The sequence below is a fragment of the Amaranthus tricolor genome, chromosome 6 (genome assembly GCF_026212465.1).
Source record: "Amaranthus tricolor cultivar Red isolate AtriRed21 chromosome 6, ASM2621246v1, whole genome shotgun sequence".
Lineage (NCBI taxonomy): Eukaryota > Viridiplantae > Streptophyta > Magnoliopsida > Caryophyllales > Amaranthaceae > Amaranthus > Amaranthus tricolor.
Genome location: NC_080052.1, coordinates 22,440,919 through 22,462,262, shown reverse-complemented (window position 1 = coordinate 22,462,262; position 21,344 = coordinate 22,440,919). Strand labels below are relative to the sequence as shown.

The window sequence follows — 21,344 nt, the reverse complement described above, 5'->3', positions numbered from 1 at the left end:
TTGGGATCTTTAACATGGGATATTTCAGAAGCAAACAACAAACATTTTATGTTGTTTTCAATGAAACATTTTTATTCAAATATACATTAATGAAAAAAATTGGTTGTTTTAGAACTCTCAGGTAAATTTCTTTTTTTTTTTGAAATCATTGAGTATAAAATCGAACATCTTTGTGCATTAAACGTTGTTAAACAATCCAAACCCCCTTTGTTCGATTTTTTGGTGGCTAAAACTGCTCTCACTTTGAGATCACAGAGCAATGAAATTAAATGCATAAAAAACGTTTAACTTAAAAATCATCATCAGTCAAAATGAACATGCACCAACACAAACAGAAACTCACTTGAGAAAGGACCAAGCTTATCAAGCCAATCTTCTTCTTCACAATCAGTATTCGAAAAAACAACATCAATGGAAGAATATTCACGATCAGGATACATATCAGGCTCAGGTGTGTAAATGGTTTCACCTTCAGAGTCAAGTTCTCTTCCCCACTTAGGATCAGTCTCAACAGAAGTGGAGTCATCATTGTAATCATAAGACTCTTCCTCAAACGATTTCAATCCAGATCTAGGGTTTCCATCATCGAACCCCTTTAAGTCTATCTTAGAAGGCGATTTGTAAGGAGATTTGGGGATTCTCAGAAGTAAAGAAGTACGCGAGTTAGGGTTTTTCATGGGTGAGTCGATTGTCGAGTTACGATTCTTCAGGGGGGATTTTAAAGGCGAACTGGAGTTTGCCATGACAACTACACGGAAGAAATAAAGGAAGATGGTGAACCTTCAACCCAGATTTAGGGTTTTCAGAGAAGAACAAGAAACACGATAAGGAAGAAGGTGAAGCTTTCAATGGAAGATTAAGAGAAAACGGCAGAATATCAAATGGGGAATGGGTAGGGTTTTAGGTTTTAAAGGGAGGGAGTGTAAATGGGTGGGATTAATTAGAATTAATTAAGATTTAATTATGTTAATTAATTATAAGGGAGGGAAAATTAGTAAGGGTAATAAAGGGTATAATTGAAAATAGGATAAAGTACTAAGGGTATAATAGTCAAAAATCCATGCCAAAAATAGAAATGGGACATTTAAGGTGACTTGACCATAAAAGGAAATGGGACAGTTCAGCTGAATAGGAGGGAGTATTATATAGTAAATATACTTGATTAAAAGACACTTGGGGGCCATTTGGTATGGTGTTTTGATGCTTAAGTAACAGATTCTAGTAACAAAATCACTTACTAGTTGTTTTAATATAAATTTTGGATAACAAATACCATTACTTGAGAGTAATGATTATCTGTGTTTTGTTACCTCTACAAAAATTAGGGAAACAATTAATTTTCTCCCTCAAACAACCAATCACACTACCACCATCACTCAAAATAATTGACAGTTAGAAATTCAACGCAACCATTGTTGAGTTCGTAATATAGTTCGGCACTTCACCTCCTCCACCAATGACCACCACAAATACACCACCATTTATAAACTTCTACCATTCTCCGCTCCACCGCTAATGACCAGCCAAAACAGCAACAAGAAGAGAACAACAATCAACACTTTCACAAATGAAAAACTAAATCGAATTGGTCTTTCACCACAACAATCACCATTTATGGTTTAATTTGAGGGAAAAAAAATTCTAGATCTAGAATCTTAAACTCAAATTTAATAATTGTAATTGTATATATGTTGATGAAGACGAAATTTATTACCATCGCAGAGAAGAGAAAGAAAAACAAAAAATTGCACTGTCAATTTTGGTGGCTTGCTGGCGGATATTAAAAATGCTGTCAGCTAATTTTGGTGGTTTGTAAGGTGGAGAAAACCTTGGACATAAATGGGTTTTTTTCTATCGACTTGTGAGATGGTGAGTAATATTGAAATAAATATATGAGAATTTTAAAAAATGTGTTTCCATTGTCTTTACCCTTTCCTTTAAATTCCCTTTCCAATACATTTTTACTGTTAATACCAAACACCCCCTTATTTCTTTCATGACAAACGTCTCTTTGTCATGTAATACTCTCACTATAGTAAAGAATTAACATTGTTTTCTTTTTTTAGTTTATCTTATTAAATATGTCGTATTTTATTTTTAGTCATAATTCACACTTTTAAAATTTTTTTTCTACATGTTTAACTTACATTCTCATCTTATTCACATATATTATTCAATTTTCTGTATAATATTCACCTTTCGTAATACTTCCTCCGGATTTAATAGTTGCTACAGTTTCTGTAGCAAGTAGCAACTACTATTCATCAACTGATCTTATTTGGTATATATTTCTCCATGTATAATGTAAAACATAAAGTGAGATTTTGTTTGATTCGTCTTAATCCATATTTTCATAATTTTAACTTTTTAGAATTTTTTATCGTATAAAATTAAAGACACAAATTCTTGTGAGAGACGGTCTCTTTGAGAGACCACTTCTAATTGGATCGGCCCATTATATATTTTTTTTAATATTATAAGTAGACATTAAGAATAATAAAGTAGACATTTAAGATATTGAAAGTAGGCATTAAGGATATGATAAGTAAGTATTAAGTATAATGTAAGTAGACATTAAGAACACGATAAGTAGACATTAATCTTTAATGGGCTAAGCTGAAGATACGTTTCTCATAGGGACGGCCTCTCGAGAGATTAGCTGAATTAAAAATATTAAAGATTAAAATTATGCATTTGATAGCGTGAAAAATAAAAGTGTAACAACTATCAAAAATCAGTGAAAATACACTTTATTTTCTCTAAGATTTTAACTCAAAGAAACGGAATAGTATTATTTACCATGTTACCACTTTTATTCGAAATTAATTTCCATCTCATTTGTACTTAACACTATCTCTATGACGTTCTAATATGATGCTTAAGGGGTCGCTTAGATTAAAAGTAAATATTTAAGATAGTAAAAACTAATGTAACAAAGGCAATTAGAGGTGCAAATTAAGTTATTTAAATAATTATGATAGAGATAGAATAGAAGTAAATTAAAAAAGATAAATAAAAAAAAAGTTTGATTTCACTCGATTTGGAGGTAAAGAATTCCTCCACCTCTCCCTAGGGTAAATTTATACCTCAAATTAAGGGAACTTATTGCTATTTTTTTTATTTTTCATTACCTTCTAATTCATTCTTGCATCTCTCTAACAATTAAATTCCTTTAATCATCTATTTTATCCCTAAAATATTTACTCTCAATTCAAGCAACTTTTAAATGTACCAATTTTGAATTGGAATTTTGGTTAGTTTACAAGAGCAGAGTGTCGACAATCGGCATTTTGTGTTTTCGTCTTGTCGATTTCAAGATTATATTTGTTAAAATGACAAAATATGGTGTCCTTCGAACCAAATATATTGTGCACAGACTTAAGTGTTCTATTTTCTGTGAAATAGTAATATTTCGTCTTTTTGGCCGTCATTTTCTTATTTGTATTTGCACAGATGTTAATTCGTTATTGTATTACTCCCTTTTATTTTTATCTATTAGTCTTATTTACTTTTTATCATTATTCACTTATTACTATTAATTTGTATTTATTCTTAATCTATAAGTTACTAAAACATTGTTATGTCGGATCTTGTTTGATTCGTCTCAATACAAGAATTAATAATATCAATTTTTGATAATTTTCAATTAAGAACAATTAGAGATATTAAGTTAAAATGTTGTCTCAGCAAGTGTGAAAAACTAAATGAGACTAATGGGTTGAATAGAGGGTAGTATTTTATTCGTTAAAAATTAATAAAAAAGTTTATCAATATAAAATATGCCCTTAGATAGATTAAACAAGATCTTACAAAACTAAGTTTTAACTTATTGATTAAGAATAATACTATAAGTCATGCAATTAGCCTCGAACCTATCGTATCGACGACGTTGATAAAGACTTACCACAAAATGACTTTATTTTTGCTTATAGGATGCACGAGTAAAATGAAAACCAATAGTAATGACTCTCGTTCGCCGGTTCGCCCAAGCATGTACTGATTCAAATTGTCAATTCATAATAAATTTCGTAGAATAATCTACTTCGTCATCACCAAAATCTTCCAAGCTATCCTGCATATATTTTAACTGTTAGAATATCATAATTAAGGCAACATATTATTCTTCATATATTTTGCTATATATTTAGGGAACAAAATATTTCTGTATATACTCTTATTTAGGAACATCTCATGTATATATAAATAGCAATGTATAATGAAAGAAGATGAATAAGAATACAGCTTTAACCCAAAACTCGATTATTTTCTTAATCATGGTATCAGATCCAAGACGTTTCTGAGGAGAAATCGTCTAAGCGGCTTCATCATCTACCGGGAAATTAAACCTTACCTGAACAGAAAAAATGGAGTCAAAGGACACTATAATCATGCCAGACCAGCATGTCACAATGGGGCAGCTTTTGCAACTGTTCTCACAGTTAAACACCAATAAGCCACCACCCGAAACAACCACAAACACCACCACAATTTCGATTCCCACATTCTCAATATCAGAAAAGTTAACTCACCAAAACTACACCATGTGGTCCAGGTTGATGCAATTAGCCCTAAGTGGTCGTGATCGCCTCAACCATATCATCGCCGATCCACCACCACAAACGAACCAAGAGTACAGCCAATGGACCAGGCGAGATTCAGTGGTTATCTCATGGATAATTGAAAGCATTCATCTGGATCTAGTCAACCAGTTCATCGATTTCCCAACCGCAAAGACTCTTTGGAAGGGGATCGAAACAGTATACAGTAGTGGCAGTGATGGTCTCCAAATTTTTGATCTCACTGTCAAGGCTAACAAAATCGAGCAAAGGACCGACACCTTGGAGAAATAATACAGCAACTTAATAAATTTGTGGAAGGAAATCGATAGGAGGCAACCAAACCCGATGAAGGACCCAGAAGATAAAATCATTTACAATCAATTAACCCAAAAAAATTGATTGTATCAATTCCTTGCAGGGGTAAATGAAACTTTTGACAAAGAGAGGAGGGACCTTCTTCTTCAAGATCCATTACCCACGGCAGAGGAAGCATATGCATTCATAAGGAGGGAGATAATGAGGAGGGGAATCATGAAAAAGGAGCCCTCATCAGATTTAGATTCATCGGGCTCAGGGGGCGTGTTTGCTGTCAGAGGGAGATTGGAAAGATCTTACCGGAAAAACGACGAAAGAAGCCATCTTCAATGTACCCACTGTGGTGGGATGAGGCACACGAAAAACGAGTGCTTTAAACTTCTTGTGGGATACCCAGATTGGTGGCCAAACACGAGGAAGAAAGGGGCAAAAATGACCGGCCAACTCTCCGATCAACCAAGGCCTGGAAGAGCAGCGATAGTCTCAAGCACTGATGGAAAATCGGATGAACAAAATTCCGTGCAGCCATGGTTAAACACTCAAAGGAAGATGGAGGTAATAAGGGAAAGCAAAGCCAGAGAAAGAGTGAAGGTGAAAGTGACCCTTCAAATGAAGGGTACACGATTTTAAAAGGGACTTTGAGGGGCGACGTGGCCTCCTCTCCTTCACATACTTTTTTTTTTTTGTGAAAATAAAAATATCCTGCCTAATTGTACTAACGGGTGGATTCTTGATTGCGGAGCTACGGATACGATGTCTTATGATCAAAATGATTTTTTAAACCGTGTTCGACCGGAAAAAAATCTCATTAAAACCGCTAATGGGGAAGAAATTAAAGTCGTGGGTGCTGGAACTATTACTGTGTCAGGAAATTTAACCTTGAATAATTGTCTGTTTGTTCCTAATCTCTCACATAAATTGCTATCCGTCAGTCATCTCACGAGGGAACTCAATTGCACTGTGCTTATAAAATCTAGTTGTTGTGTTGTGCAGGATGTTCAGACGGGCAAAATTATTGGGCGTGGTATTGAAAAAGGTGGTCTGTACTACTTGGAAGAGACGGTTCAACAAGGCAACGCAATTCTTCCTCAGGGGTCACGGGAGAAACAACTGTGGACTTGGCATCGTCGACTTGGACATCCATCTTTAGGGTATCTTGAGAAACTTTTTCCCACTTTAGCTAGATTAAATTTGGATTTTAAGTGTGAGACATGTATTCTAGCAAAAAGTCATAAACATTCATATCCTAGTAGTTTGAATAAATCCAGTTTACCATTTATGATTGTTCATTCTAACGTTTGGGGACCCGCACCTGTTTGCGGAATGCATGATTTTCTTTATTATATTGTGTTTATTGATGACTGTACTCGAATGAGCTGGATTTATTTTCTTAAACACAAATCTGAGGTGTTTAAAGTGTTTGTCGATTTTTATCACATGATTTGCACCCAATTCCAAACCCCACTCCGTATCTTGAGAACTGATAATGGCCGTGAATATGTTAACAATGAGATGCACAAATTCCTTGCTAGTAAAGGCATTATTCACCAAACTTCATGTCCAGATACACCCCAACAAAATGGTGTCGCTGAACAAAAAAACAGAACCTTACTAGAGATAACCCGTGCCATAATGCTTGAATCTCAGGTTCCTGCCACCCATTGGCCTGACGCTATTTCCACCGCTACCTACCTCACCAACCGTCTTCCCACAAAAGCCCTAAACTACAAAACACCTTTAGAAACCCTTCAAACATACCTACCCATACCTTCCTCACATTCCTTACCTCCTCGAATCTTTGGGTGCACTGTCTATGTTCATTGTCCGAAACGAATACGAAGTAAACTGGAACCAAGGGCTATTAAGTGTGTTTTTTTGGGCTATGGAAGAAACCAGAAAGGGTATAGGTGTTATGATCCCAATGATCGACGCATGTACACTACGATGGATTGTGATTTCTCTGAATCCGAGTACTACTACAACCATCCTCGATGTTAGGGGGAGATGCAAAGTGACGATCTCAGATGGTTAACCGGTTCATGGATGCTAAACCCAGACCCACAAGAGCAATTAGGCAATGCTACCGAACTGTCTTCCCAAGTTGTGCACCCCATACCACATCCAGTTATGTCTGAACATCAGGTTAGTCCTTTACTTGAGCAAGATAAGATATGTGATGCTGATATTGTTGATATTACTAGTGAAACTATGGAGACAGGGAAAGAGCAGACAGGTGAACCTCAGGGGTACATACTTCCACCTCGCTCAACTCGAGGTATACCTCCTAGAAGGTATGATCCAGATTATGAGGCTAAGAGATCGAGACATCCGATTGAGCCGACCGTGGAGGGAAACATGTCACAGAGTGCTCTAGCATTCAAAGCCGCTCTGTATGCAACCGAACTTCCACAAAATGTTGATAAAGCTATGCAAGATGTTAAATGGAGGAAGGCTATGGAAGAGGAGATTGACGCTCTACGGAAAAATGAAACGTGGAAGAAATGCATCTTACCAAAGGAGAAGAAAATAGTGGGATGTAAATGGGTGTATACAGTGAAGTATAAAGCAAACGATGCGTCGAACGATACAAAGCTACACTTGTGGCGAAAGGGTATACACAGACATATGGAGTTGATTATTCAGAGACATTCTCTCCATTTGCTAAGTTGGATACTATAAGAGTTATATTCTCCATAGCAGCAAATTTTGATTGGCCTCTTCATCAATTCGATGTCAAAAATGCTTTCTTTCATGGGGAACTAAAAGAAGAAGTTTATATGCAGGCTCCTCCAGGTTTCTCAGGAGATTTTGGTAGAAATGAAGGGTGCAGATTACGGAAAGCTTTATATGGGTTAAAACAATCCCCCCGAGCGTGGTTTGGCAGATTTACTTCAGCAATGAAGAAGTTTGGGTATCGACAGAGTAATTCCGATCATACACTTTTTTTGAAGAAGAACGGAAGTAAGATAACTTGCCTTATCATCTATGTAGATGACATGATCATTACAGGGGACGACAGAGAAGAGATCAAAGCCCTAAAAGACAAGTTGTTCCAGGAATTCGAAATGAAAGATCTAGGAAGGCTCAAATACTTTTTGGGGCTTGAAGTCCTCAAGTCTAACAGAGGCATCTTTATATCTCAAAGAAAGTATGTGCTGGATCTACTAGCGGAAGCCGGTATGTTAGATTGTAAGCCGAGTGAGACATCGATAATGATCAACCATGGGTTACAAATTCTTGAAGATGGGGAACCAACAAACTGTGCGCAGTACCAGAAACTGGTGAGGAAGTTGATATACCTAGCTCATACAAGGCCTGACATTGCTTACGCAGTTGGAGTTGTAAGTCGATTTATGCATCGACCTCAGATACAGCATATGGAGGCGGTTATCAGGATCTTGAGATATTTGAAAGGAACTCCAGGAAGAGGAGTTCTATACCAGAAAAATGGTCACCTTGATTTAGTTGCCTATACTGATGCAGAGTGGGCAGGTGATAGAGATGATAGAAAATCAACATCAGGTTATTTCACTTTAGTAGGTGGAAATCTTGTGACATGGAGGAGTAAGAAACAAAAGGTTGTTGCCCTATCAAGTGCTGAAGCTGAATTTCGGGGAATTGCCAAAGGAGTTACTGAAGTCTTATGGTTGAGGAAACTTCTTACTGAGCTTGGTTTTATGCCAATGAAAAGCTGTGTGTTGTATTGTGATAATCAGGCTGCCATCAACATCTCAGAGAATCCAGTACAACATGATCGCACGAAACATGTCGGAGATTGACAGACATTTCATAAAGGAAAAGTTGGAAGATGAGACCATTAGATTACCCCATGTTCACTCAGAAGATCAGTTAGCAGATATCCTCACTAAAGCAGTAGCAGCCCAGTTTTTTGAAAGTATACTATGCAAGTTAGGTGTTGGTGACCCTACGACCCAACTTGAGGGGAGTGTTAGAATATCATAATTAAGGCAACATATTATTCTTCATATATTTTGCTATATATTTAGGGAACAAAATATTTATGTATATTCTCTTATTTAGGAACATCTCTTGTATATATAGATAGCAATGTATATTGAAAGAAGATGAATAAGAATACAGCTTAAAACCCAAAACTCGATGATTCTCTTAATCATTAACAACCATTTTAAATTTAAAAAAAAAAACATTTATCAAAAAAATTACGTCACACAGATTGTGCAACTTGACCTAATTGCTAAATTTTTCAAAAAATTTAATAAATTTAGTGAAATACTTAAAATCATTGCTTATCTCGACATATTCGGGGTTGAATTTACTATCCATGTTATTGTAATGTTTAAACTAAGTTAACATAGTTTAGTTTAGAGAGAAGTAAGAATAATGCATAGATAAATGAGTTAGAGGTAATTTCAGAAATTAAATTTATAAAACGTGTCGACAAAATGAAAAACTACGTTAAAAATCAATATTTTTAAAATAATTTAGACATTAGTTTACTAAATTAAATAAATTATTAATACAAACTTAAATACTCTCAATGTCTCTTTTATTTTGCTTAAGAAACTTAAACTTGATTTTGGCAATGTCGCAAGATCAAAGGAACCAAAAATAATTATTTCATGTATGCAATTTACAATTCCTCGGTGCATTTTCAAGTTCTAGAATGATACAAGCACCAGTCCTCTTCTCGCATACCTCAAACCTTATTAGTACAAATTTTTGCGCAAAATTGTTATATTCAAGCTTCAATTCGTGACTTATATATGTCGTGTGTTTCTATGGATAAATTTTGTCATTGATTGATATTTGATAGAGTAAATTATTATGCGCACCAACTGTTTGTTAAAATTCTTGAGACTTGCTCTTTCTCATGATTTAGATTGAATTAAGATTAAGTTGTTCAGTTCCTGCTGAATTGGGTTCTGTTTTGTTTGTAGAAATTTCTTGGAGAAATCTTGTATAAAGCTACAATTCCTGGATCACAACATCTTGAACCAGATGTTGAACAAAGCTGTATTCTCTGTACTATCATCACCATTACGTAACAGAAACTTCTTCCTTAATTTGATCAGTAAATCAACAACATTCACAAATCTTGAGCAAATTCATGCCCAACTTTACATCAACAGTTTGAATTCTGATGTTATAACAGTCACTAAGTTCACTCAAAAGCTTTGTGACATTGGAGCTATACACTATGCTAATCTGCTTGTTTCCACAACATCAAATCCTGATCTTTTCCTTTACAATGTCCTTATTCGTGGGTTTTCTGTTAACCATTTATTCTCTTCTTCGGTTTCAGTCTATTCCCAATTGCGACGAAACACGACACTAAAGCTTGATCATTTCACTTATGCTTTCGTTATTTCTGCTTCTGAATCACTCGGGCATGAAAGGATTGGTATGTTACTTCATGCTCACTCGATCATTGATGGGTTTGGTTCTGATATGTTTGTTGGGTCTGCAGTTATTGACATGTATCTTAATTGTTCCAAAATTGGATTTGCATACAAAGTGTTTGATACTGTGCGTCAAAGAGATACAGTGTTGTGGAATACTATGATATCTGGTTTGGTGAAGAATTGCTGTTATGTTGAATCTATCCGTTTATTTCGTGATATGGTTGGTAGTGTTACTCGATTTGATTCCTCCACTTTGTCTGTCATTCTTCCTGCTGTTGCGGAGTTGCATGATTTGAAGATGGGGAAGGGAATGCAATGTTTAGCTATTAAAGCAGGGTTGAATTCTCATGTTTATGTTCAAACCGGTCTTGTTTCTCTTTATTCAAAATGTGGGGATGTATCCACTGCTAGATTGCTGTTTGAACAGATCACGAAACCAGATTTGGCATGCTATAACGCATTGATTTCCGGGTATACATGTAATGGAAAAACTGTGTCTTCAGTTAATCTTTTTAAAGAACTGATGCTTTCAAGAGAGAAGGTGAACTGTAGTACAATTGTTGGACTTATTCCAGTTGGTTCACCTTTTGGCCATCTAAATTTGACGTCCACCATCCATTCTTTTTGTATCAAAAATGGAATTATAGGAAAATCATCTGTTTCAACCGCAATAATCACAGTATATAGTAGGTTAAATGAGATCGAAAGGGCTAGAAAACTTTTTGATGAGTCACCTCAGAGACCCTTGGAAGCTTGGAATGCTATGATATCAGGTTATACTCAGAATGGCTTGCCTGAAATGGCAATATCACTTTTTCAGAAAATGCAAAAAGGCGATCTTTGTCCAAATTCTGTTACATTTACTAGTATCCTATCAGCATGTGCACAACTTGGAGCACTTAGTCTAGGAAAGTGGGTTCATGAACTAATAAACAAGGAGAGATTAGAATCTTGTGTATACATTTCAACTGCTTTAATTGACATGTATGCGAAGTGTGGAAGTATAACCAAGGCTCGGGAATTGTTTGATGACATGCCAGAGAAAAATGTGGTGTCATGGAATGCTATGATTACGGGTTATGGCCATCACGGGCTTGGAAATGAGGCAGTGAGCCTTTTCAACAAGATGTTGGAGTCAGGAATTTCTCCAAGTAGAGTGACATTTCTTTGTGTTTTATATTCTTGTAGTCATGCTGGCTTAGTTAGTGAAGGAAATGCTATTTTTCATTCAATGGTTCAAGATTATCATTTGGAGCCAGTAGCTCAGCATTATGCCTGCATGGTTGATCTCTTTGGCCGGGCAGGACAACTAGATAAGGCTTTGAAGTTTATTGAGAATATGCCTGTCAAACCCAGTTCAGTCGAATGGGGAGCATTACTTGGTGCATGCATGGTTCACAAAGATACAAACCTGGCACGCATGGCTTCCGACAGGTTGATTGAGTTAGACCCAGAAAATGTGGGGTACTATGTGTTGCTTTCCAACATTTATTCAGCTGATCGCCACTACGAAAATGCTGCTTCTGTTCGACAAGTAGCCAAGAAGAGAAGGCTAACAAAGATACCTGGGTGCACTTTAATAGAGGTAGGTGGCACCCCATATGTCTTTAAATGTGGTGATCGCTCCCATCCACAAACAGCTGCAATATATGCGAAGCTGGAGAAGTTGATGGCGAAAATGAGGGAGGCTGGGTATCAGCCTGAGACTCTGACAGCATTGCATGATGTTGAGGAGGAAGAGAAGGAATTCATGGTGAATGTACATAGTGAGAAGTTAGCTATAGCTTTTGGGCTTATATGTACAGAGCCAGGAACTGAAATCAGGATCTTCAAGAATCTAAGGGTTTGTTTGGATTGTCATACGGCAACCAAATTCATCTCTAGGATCACTGGAAGAACCATTATTGTTAGAGATGCCAATAGGTTCCACCATTTCAAAGACGGAAACTGTTCTTGCGGAGATTATTGGTGAATTTAATGTGACTGTTCAGATTAAGTTATGTGGCATGCTCTAAAGTAGGTGAGACACTTCTGTTTACCATTTCTTTGAAGAATATTCTGTATACAGCATGCCATATGATTGCACCCGTTCCAATCATGGCTAGAATAATAAAGTGACTAAGCTTATTTCCATGGCTGCTTGTAGTTGTGCTTAAGTGACTAAGCTGTGATGCCTTCTCTTGTTATACGTGGGTCTAGTGCCATTCATTACATCTCGTCATGACAGTGCGGGATATTTTAATGTGTATGGAGATTATCTCCATGGCTTGACATTGGCTCTGGCTATTATTTTGAAAGGGTTATTATTATAATTAACATTGACATGCATGTCTTGTCTTTCTGTTCCATGTTAATTTATGGGCATTGATTCCATACCTTACAGAGATAAGTGATTAATGATGGTGATCACATATTACACACTACCATTTAATATGTAATTGAGAATTCTGCTGTTGCACAAATTTGTTAGCTTGGATTTCTTCTTTTATGAAGATTTGAGGGTTTTATTTTGTTTTGAACAGCTTAACTTTTTTTGCGAGCTTTTTTAATAGCTCAAAGACTACATCCAGTGTTGCAGTAATTAGTCTTTTGAACTTCAGCAGGGCAACTAGACTTGTTCAACCAACTCCTGGTTAGTTTTTTCTTGCCTTAATTTTTTTTACTAATTATGGGGAAAATGAATTGAGCATTTCAAAATTGGTGTATTATGGCATTTTCTTTGTCTTCTCAAATTTGACAGTTCAGCTTCTAGGATTGAGCATGTAGCTCATGAAATAACGAGATTTTCACAATGCACAAATCATTTTGAGAAGATCCATGGACCATTACCAACCTTTCTTAGAAGGGTGGGTGAATTTTGTTTTACTTTCACGGCAAAATCTATACTTCCTCTTAAAAGCCAAAACAATTTAAACTCTATTTAATAATTATTTAGTTAGCTTAATGGTTGAGTTTTCATTTTTACCCTTGTAATATAATTTGATTCCCATCAACATAACGGATTAATTCTATATCCTTTATAGCTTATAGGAATTCTCTAGCCTACTCCTAATTAAAAATTTAATATTTTCAGGAATTTTATGCATTCAATGATTGTAATTTAAGGAATTGTTAGTATTTCATATTTTCATTTTAATTAGACTAGATTGTAACGATTTTAGATCTTGTGCGTTTGCATGAGATGCAAACTATGGTTTCTTAATAACTCACTTCCATTGCTATGTTTATGTTTCACTCTTAGAATTGTATTTACATCAAATGTATGTATATATTTCATCTCAACCTCATCTTATAACACTTCAAACTCATCTTGAATGGAATACATACTCATCTAGAATCATCAATTACAACATAGCCCTTGTTAGTAATAACGATAAAGTCGTTTTTAATTGACCCTTAATAGCAAATATCATCTGAAATTTTACATAAATATACCAAAAGGATAAACATTAACGTATCATACAAATTTGCACGAAACATCTTGTGTTTCATTGATCAAGAAAACAAAAGCGAGATAAGTAAAAGTCGTGTTTAAAATTACAACTTCGAATGTACTACCTTAAGCTTGAACATAGACTTGCGTATCGTTTAATCCATCAAAACTCAGCTTCTTGTGTACTTGAAAGTTGAAATAGAATCTACATCAAAATTTTCATATGCCTAATAGCCATTGAAAAGGATTTCATAACTTTCATATTGGTTGCCTTTTTGATATTTTCTCCTTCTGAAAGTAAAGAAAATATATTTTCATGAAAACTTAACAAGAATGTATTCCTAACAGCAATTTGAAGGTTATTTCAACAAACTCGATATCATTAACGCTATACATAAGCTGTCAATTGCTATCAAACCTGGAAACAACAGCCATTACCAGCCTCCAATTTGTCTCCTACGAATTGTAATTTCCCGGGATCACACACCAGCTGAGACTTCATTGGGAGCAGCTGAACTGCGCTTCTTTGGTGCTTCCGGGGCCTTTTGCACAACATTTTTGTTTGGTACAAGAATCATAAATATAAATCTCTCGGTTATCTCATCTCTCTTCCGACGAGCAAAATTGTTGTGCTCCTCTGTTGCAAGCTGTATATTATACATAACATATCGATGATTTACAATCAAACAACCAATAATTCAGAATCAGCCAAGGTAGGGATGGGAGGTGATATTCTTACGCACTGAACTTGAGGTTAAATGCTCATGAGCATTGGGGGTTTAGAGGACGGCATTCAAACTAGGAGGCTGATTGATAGGCAGCCAAAAATGGTCAAGCTAAAATGGAGAATAAAGCTCAAAATACACAACAGGATAAGAAGCTCAATAAACCACAACTTATGAAACAGGAAAAAAAGATAATACTATAAACTAGAACACATATGACATATCAATATCACGCATTTGGAATGGAATCGAGTGATTACCTCACCAAGGTCGTTTTGGAACTTTCTGATGAGCTCAACTGCCTTCTCTAGAAAGGTATTCCCACGTCCTTTCAAATTTACTATAACCTTCACCTGTAAACAGGAAATAACATGCTCATAAAAGTGAGCAGCACCTGCCTGAAATTGGACAATGGTGCACACATGAAAGCATGATAGCCAATAGCTAGGTGAGAAAACTTACTTTATCACCATCTTTTAGGAACTTCTGTGCAGCTCTAAGGCGCACAGAATAATCATGGACATCAATGTTGTACCTAAAAGAAGTACAGAATTAGTTTGGTTAAGCAAGGAAGCTTTTGCACAAAAATTGCCTTTCCAGTTATGAGAAAGAAAGATAAAAGAAATCGATGAGTAACAGGATTCTCCATACCCCATCTTGAGTTCTTTTAAGTCCATACGACTTGCTAAAATTCAAAAAGCAGAATTGTGTTAGTATCTTCAGCAATGCATACATGAATTTAGCAATTCGAAATGCTAGATAGAAAAGTCATTCACCGGCACTTTTCTTTTGCTGTTCCCTTTTCTTCTTCTGCTGTTCATATCTATATTTACTGAAACAAGCAAACAGAGCATATTAACAAAACAAAAATAGAAGCACTAGAAAGTTCACACACATCTTCCAGAAGAGAGGGAGAGGGGTCAATCTTTAAGAACAGGCAAAATCACAACCATATAATTGGTCATAATAAACTAATCTATTAAAAAATATCAAATCACAACCCATGTAAAACTAACTACTCACATGGGTTTACACGGAGAGATAAATGCCATTAAAATGAGAGAAAATTGAACAGCAAAAGAACGTACTCATAGTTCATTATTCTGACAACAGGAGGATCTGCATCAGGTGAAACCACCACCTATAGAGAAAAAAATCATTATCAAATACACTTAACACTCATCAACCTCCATCAATCTCCAACAAAAACAAAAAAAAACCCTGCCTTTACTTCAGCAACACTGGAAGGAGTGTACATGTGCAAGTTTTTCATTTGTCCTATTCCAGAAATCCATATTAGTTTGAGACTGAACACGAGCAAGGAGCCAAGGAACCAACACCAAAGTCAAGAAACAATAGTTTTTGACACCAGAACTTTTTAAACAGGGAGGAATCCAGTGGAGTTGCACATAAGATTAAGTTGAGCATACACAGGTTTCAGTTATCAGTATATAGAAAAAAAAAATATGCCACAAACTACCTTCTATATCGAGTTTTGTCACTTGTAGACTTACGTATATTTTTTGTTTTTCCCAAATTCCAAGCTTTTGAAATCCAATTACATTGATGTAGCTACCTTTTAGCTAATTTATGGTGGTTCAGATAATGATTTAATTTGACCACTTAGATTTGAGAATAACAAAATATGTATAGACTACATAATTGATGCAACTACAAGTTGGATTGCAAATTTGTCACTAAGACCTAGGTAAGGTTAGAAATATTCATGAAAATGAGCTAAATTAAATATTTAAAAGAATTAAAGTCAAAGTTATTTATTAGTTTTGAGCGACAATGCACTGTATTTCAAAGTTTGTAACTAGTAACTGAATATTCTTAAATAAAAATACCAAGATTTTTGCAACATCTTTCTCACTTTTGATTATGTAATGATAATTATTCTTTCGGGCTAAACTAAAACTACATTACTTTGAAATCAAGAAACTGTAAAACCATAACTAAAAGGATAACAACAAATTGCCAAATGCAAAGGATTTGCAACATCTTTCTCACTTTACCCAAAGTTCCAAACTCTCACCTAACCAGTTTTCCCCATCACCTCCATCTTGTTTTCTCAATATCCTTAAACCTCCACTTTATCATACTGCCTTGTTAAGTAATCATTAATATCCTCATCATCAGCAATAAAGCATCCTAAACTAGAAGCCAATAGAATAACAGAAATAGTTCTTCCTATCTCTTATTAGTTACTGGTGCAAAGCACACAGCGGCACAGGAACTGTGCCATGCCATGCTGGGCTTGCACAACCACAACAGTAGGCGCAAAGACATATTTATATTGTTTTCTAAACCACGTAGAAACTCAACTGCTCCAATTCACCCAAATTATGTGTGCCTAGAGGAATCACTTCACCTCAGCTCCCGCTAGGTATCAAGCAGAACCTTATGCCTATGGCATAGCATGCTTTCTAAAATTAAATTACCAGCAAGTCACCGTTTATACCATCTTGCTAATCTTGAATAAGAGACGCCCATTTTGTATGTAATTTAGACAATTAAATAGATGGACATATGGAGTAACTCTCCATTTTATATAGGTACAAAATATACAGCCCAAGTAAATTATGAAAGCCCTAGCTTAGCTTTAGGAACCATTTATATCTAAGGGGTCGGTACAAGACATCTAATAGGCACAAGTTATGCACCTATATTACTCTGGTTTTTAAATTAAGTATCCTTGTCAAATAATTTGGGCTGAAATCTCAAACAATTAAGTATTTAATAGACATAAGTATTGACAACAATTTAATTTGGGCTGAAATCGCAAAATGTTTTAAAGCGTAGTCAAGTCAAACATACACTCAAGTCTGACACGAGAATCCAAAGTATCCTACCTACCTACAATAACATTTACAGAAAGCCACACATTCTAACCAATGTAGTATGCTAGTATAAAGACCAGGATGTAGAAGTTTTTCTCTGTTCTTAGAGGCACACCTCGTACACATAATTACAATTTGGTCACAACTCTTTATTTAAGCCACGAACACTAAGTCATATGCTTAACATATTGATTAATATCTCCATGTAAATAATTGAGCTTTGATACTCAAAACAATATTTGAAAAATCTCTTTCAAATCGAACTTATGCCTCTATTATGATCCTCACTTCCAAAATGACATTTCATATAATCTTTATTACTTCAAATGAGCCATGATGCATCGACGCATAGATTTTAACTATGAAATAGCCACATTGGTTAGTTTGATCTATGTGTGGTTATGGCTCATCATCCAAGTCAAGTCAAAGATGTACAAGCATACATGGAAGATAAAAATTACTAGTGAAGAAACAACTACTATGTTAAGTAGTTTTGATTTGAAGTACTCTTTGTTTTGTATTTCTCTTTTCAGTAGACCTAATTTGAGTAGGGTTTGTGCAATCCTGATTGGAGTGGGTCAAGACTCAAAGCATTGGATCAAGGATCAAATTTCATATTTCTTTCATACATCAAGTCATGCAGATTTGAGTTCACAGAATTCACTTCAATTGGAGGTGATAGAGGACTCAACAAGCTTTCCAACAACTTGTAATGAAGAAGTTATTGCTAAAATAATTTAATTGAAATTTGCTGTCTAAAGATACGAATGTGTGTGTGTGATGTTATTCTTCATATCTTATCTTTTAGTATTATATCTTATCTTTCAGAGACTTTAGTAGATTATATTTATTAAATTACATTTTTCCTTATTCAAAGTAGGAATTTTATATAAATAAGGCCTTTATGAGCCAAACGAATTCACAATTCAAATTATGTTCAATAAATTTTTAGTTTGCAAAACTGCAACTCTTTTGTTCTTTATTCGTGAGTAAAGTGAGTAAGAGTCAAGAAACAAATATGGGAAGATCAAGTGAGTGAAGCTTGGTTGGGACGTGAGATGAGATCTTCTGGTGAGTAAAGCAAGGCAATCTCAAAAAGATTGACATATCAAAAGATTGTAAAAGCCAAGTTGCATTGCACGGGTATTCTTGTGTAACTACTTATCCTTCTATATGCCTAACTCAGTCTTTTGGCCATATTTGGTGCACCACATTGCACCTACTACTACATCTGTAGCTTAAAATTGATCATATCTCTAGTTTTGACTACTAACATAATGCCATTAGTTGTTTCAATACATCTTTCACCCCATTGAATGAAAAGTTCAAGTCTTCAACAAAGATTTCTGATCAATTGTTAAAGCCCTTGACTACTACAGGGTTTTGCATTAACAACCTATCACCATATTTATCAGACAGTTGAGCTCACTTCAATGATAACAACGATGACTCTTTCGGAAGTTAAATGGTATTGCTCCTACAATTAACAACCACTCCCCTTATCTCTCCGCCATAACCGCCCTTTCTTTTCTACACCCATCTCTTCAAGCCGCAATTTCCTTGTCACTTTTCTCTCTAATCATTAAATCATCCTCATCTCCAACTACTTGATCTTTCTCTAAACCTACAACCCAAAACCCTATTAATCTCCGCAATTGAATGATGAGAACCCAAAAGAAGAAAAAAAATTGGGGGTTTAAAGAAAAAATGGGGGCCAATGGGGAATGAGAATTGGGTAAAAGAGGATGGGTTTTGTTAAACGAGAAGGGGGCAGGGGAGTGTCAGGGGCGAGGCTATATAGGGAATGGGAAGGCTGGACATGGAAGGGGCTAAGTGGGGGAATGGCTAGCGAAGGTGGCTGAGCAGGGAGGTTCTGGGCAAGGGAGGTGGTTGGGTGGGGGAAGGCTCCGTTTTTTTATCAGTCGCAAGGTTAAGATCATGTGTCATAGGAACCAATGAAGGGTGGTTAAGAGTAAAAACGTAGTGATGAATAAGGTTTCTATTGTTAGTTCCTCCTCAGCTGCTTCTGAGTTGAGAGATTTAGAAAGAGGGAGGAAGACTAAATATGTTTCCATTACACTTGTTAAAAAATTATGGACAAAACTTCGATAAGCATCACATACAAGAAATGAACTCAATTTACACATACTTCTTGTTTGAAAATCCTAAACAGGAAATCCAATTGAAAAAAAATTGCAACCTAGTAACGGCAACAAACAAATAAACATTCATACATACCAAATCAAGCTCTAAATCCTCAGCTCTTCGAATAGCGTCACTTTTGGATACAAGTCCAACCTGATTTAAATCAATTCAATTCTACTCAAAACATGTCCATGCTATAAATCATTAATATGTAAAATACAATACTTTTTAAAAAATGAAATCAGCAAAAACAAACCATATTTTGCTGCTCGTCGATTAGCCTGACTTTATCCGACCTGTTTCAAATTGAAAACAACAGAATTCAGGCAAAATGAAATAAACTACAAAGCGCAAAAACAACAAGAAATAGAGAAAAACCTGACGGAAGATAAGTCAAGAGCATCATCATCGTCGGATTTATTTCTGGAAAAGCGTGCAGCGACGAAAAGACGATATTGAGAAAGAGGAAAAGAATGAAAATTAAAGGAAGAAATGGATAGGCGAAGGCCAAAGAGATTGTTAGAATGAAAGGAAGATAGAGGAAGAAGAGAAGTAGTTGGTTTGAGCTTGAGACGAGATAACAATGGCGGATTAAAGATGTTGCCGGTAGTAGTAGTAGCAGCAGCAACACCAGCCATTATTAGGTGTTGGTGTTGGTGTTGGTGTTGGTTTGTCGCGCCTTTTCTTTAATCCTCCATCTGCCTTATCCACATACTTGATACTCTAGTCCTTACACAATCGCACATAAAGTGCACCTAATCTCTAAAAAAGGAGAGGTCAAATTAATGTCTACTTAGCGTAAATACTTATATATATTATCTTTAATGTTTATTTATTCTTTTTTTAATGTCTACTTTTAATATCTTAAATGTCTATTTATATGTTTATTTATAATATATTAAAAAATATATAATGGGTCGGCCTAATTATTCACAAGAATTTGTGCATAAATTGTCCAAAATAAGTTAATTTTTAATAGATCGTTAAAAATAAATTCAATGATTGATTATTTTAATATTACTACTAGATAGTGTTCGTATTATGTACGTCTTAATTAAATTTTCCAATATATTTTGTATTATTTAAGAAATTAAAATTTAAGATATAGAATTTTTCATTATAATTATATCTTATTTCACTCTATATAGTTATATACTTTATATACATTGTATGATTTGTATCATACTTTGCATTGTGAGCGCAGATTATTGTGAAAATTTAGCTCATGACAAATAAATCACAACAAAAGACAAAAAATTAATTATATATTTAATATTATTATATTTATACTTCTATTTGTTTATTTTGAATAAAAGGGCAAAATGGTTCATAAGTAAATTATATAATACAAAATTATGAGTATTTTTAATAAGAAAAAAATAGCATACATTTTTATGCCAACAAAAACAAATCCTTCTATTACATTAATTTATATAAAGTATTACAACTATTAATAATACACTTTAAAATCAAAATTAACATTAAAATATGTAAAACTATTTTATAAAAGTTTAATAAAAAAAAAATTCTGATCATAAAAAATATAAGTCACTTGTAAAAATAGTCACAACCTAAATAATACTTATTATTAGATAAAATTGATAAGATTTTATAAATAATTGAAAAAATAAAATAAAATATATGTTATTCTAATACATTAAATAATGTGACCTAAAAAAATATAAAATCAACCAATATGGATAATATTATAGTCATATTTAGAAAGTAATCAAATTAAAGATATAAATATTAGTCATAATAACAATGACATCATCATTAAGTTTTGAACAAAATTTTTTTGTTGAAGTTGTGACATGTAAGTAATATTAAATGGTGATGATGTCGGTATATTAAATGGTGATGATGTCAGTAGTGGTTTGTTTTAATAATAGTTATAGATATATAGAATTTAAATAAATATACAAATTCGATATGATTGC

The 21,344-nt window shown here is 34.7% G+C and overlaps 2 protein-coding genes across 3 annotated transcripts; one reads left to right on the top strand and one right to left on the bottom strand.

Annotated features, from left to right (window-relative positions):
- The first annotated feature begins 9,433 nt into the window (after positions 1 to 9,433).
- On the top strand, positions 9,434 to 13,530 carry LOC130814615 (pentatricopeptide repeat-containing protein At4g30700). Its single transcript, XM_057680734.1, has one exon. It carries the CDS (start codon positions 9,855 to 9,857, stop codon positions 12,228 to 12,230), a length of 2,376 nt encoding a protein of 791 aa, XP_057536717.1. The 5' UTR covers positions 9,434 to 9,854; the 3' UTR covers positions 12,231 to 13,530.
- Positions 13,531 to 13,658: 128 nt separating this feature from the next.
- Positions 13,659 to 20,170, bottom strand: LOC130814616 (translation initiation factor IF3-4, chloroplastic). Of its 2 annotated transcripts, XR_009042461.1 has the most exons (10): positions 19,783 to 20,170; positions 19,661 to 19,700; positions 19,498 to 19,557; positions 15,505 to 15,557; positions 15,193 to 15,248; positions 15,068 to 15,101; positions 14,879 to 14,951; positions 14,677 to 14,769; positions 14,110 to 14,338; positions 13,659 to 13,982 (listed from the first exon to the last, which is right to left on the bottom strand). XR_009042461.1 is itself a non-coding variant. In XM_057680736.1 (9 exons), exons 1-9 carry the CDS (start codon positions 20,040 to 20,042, stop codon positions 14,171 to 14,173), a joined length of 837 nt encoding a protein of 278 aa, XP_057536719.1. In that variant the 5' UTR covers positions 20,043 to 20,170; the 3' UTR covers positions 13,659 to 14,170. The 2 variants fall into 2 exon arrangements, 1 of the variants encoding a protein (XP_057536719.1); XM_057680736.1 differs by having other exon boundaries at positions 13,659 to 14,338.
- Between the last annotated feature and the right edge of the window lie 1,174 nt (positions 20,171 to 21,344).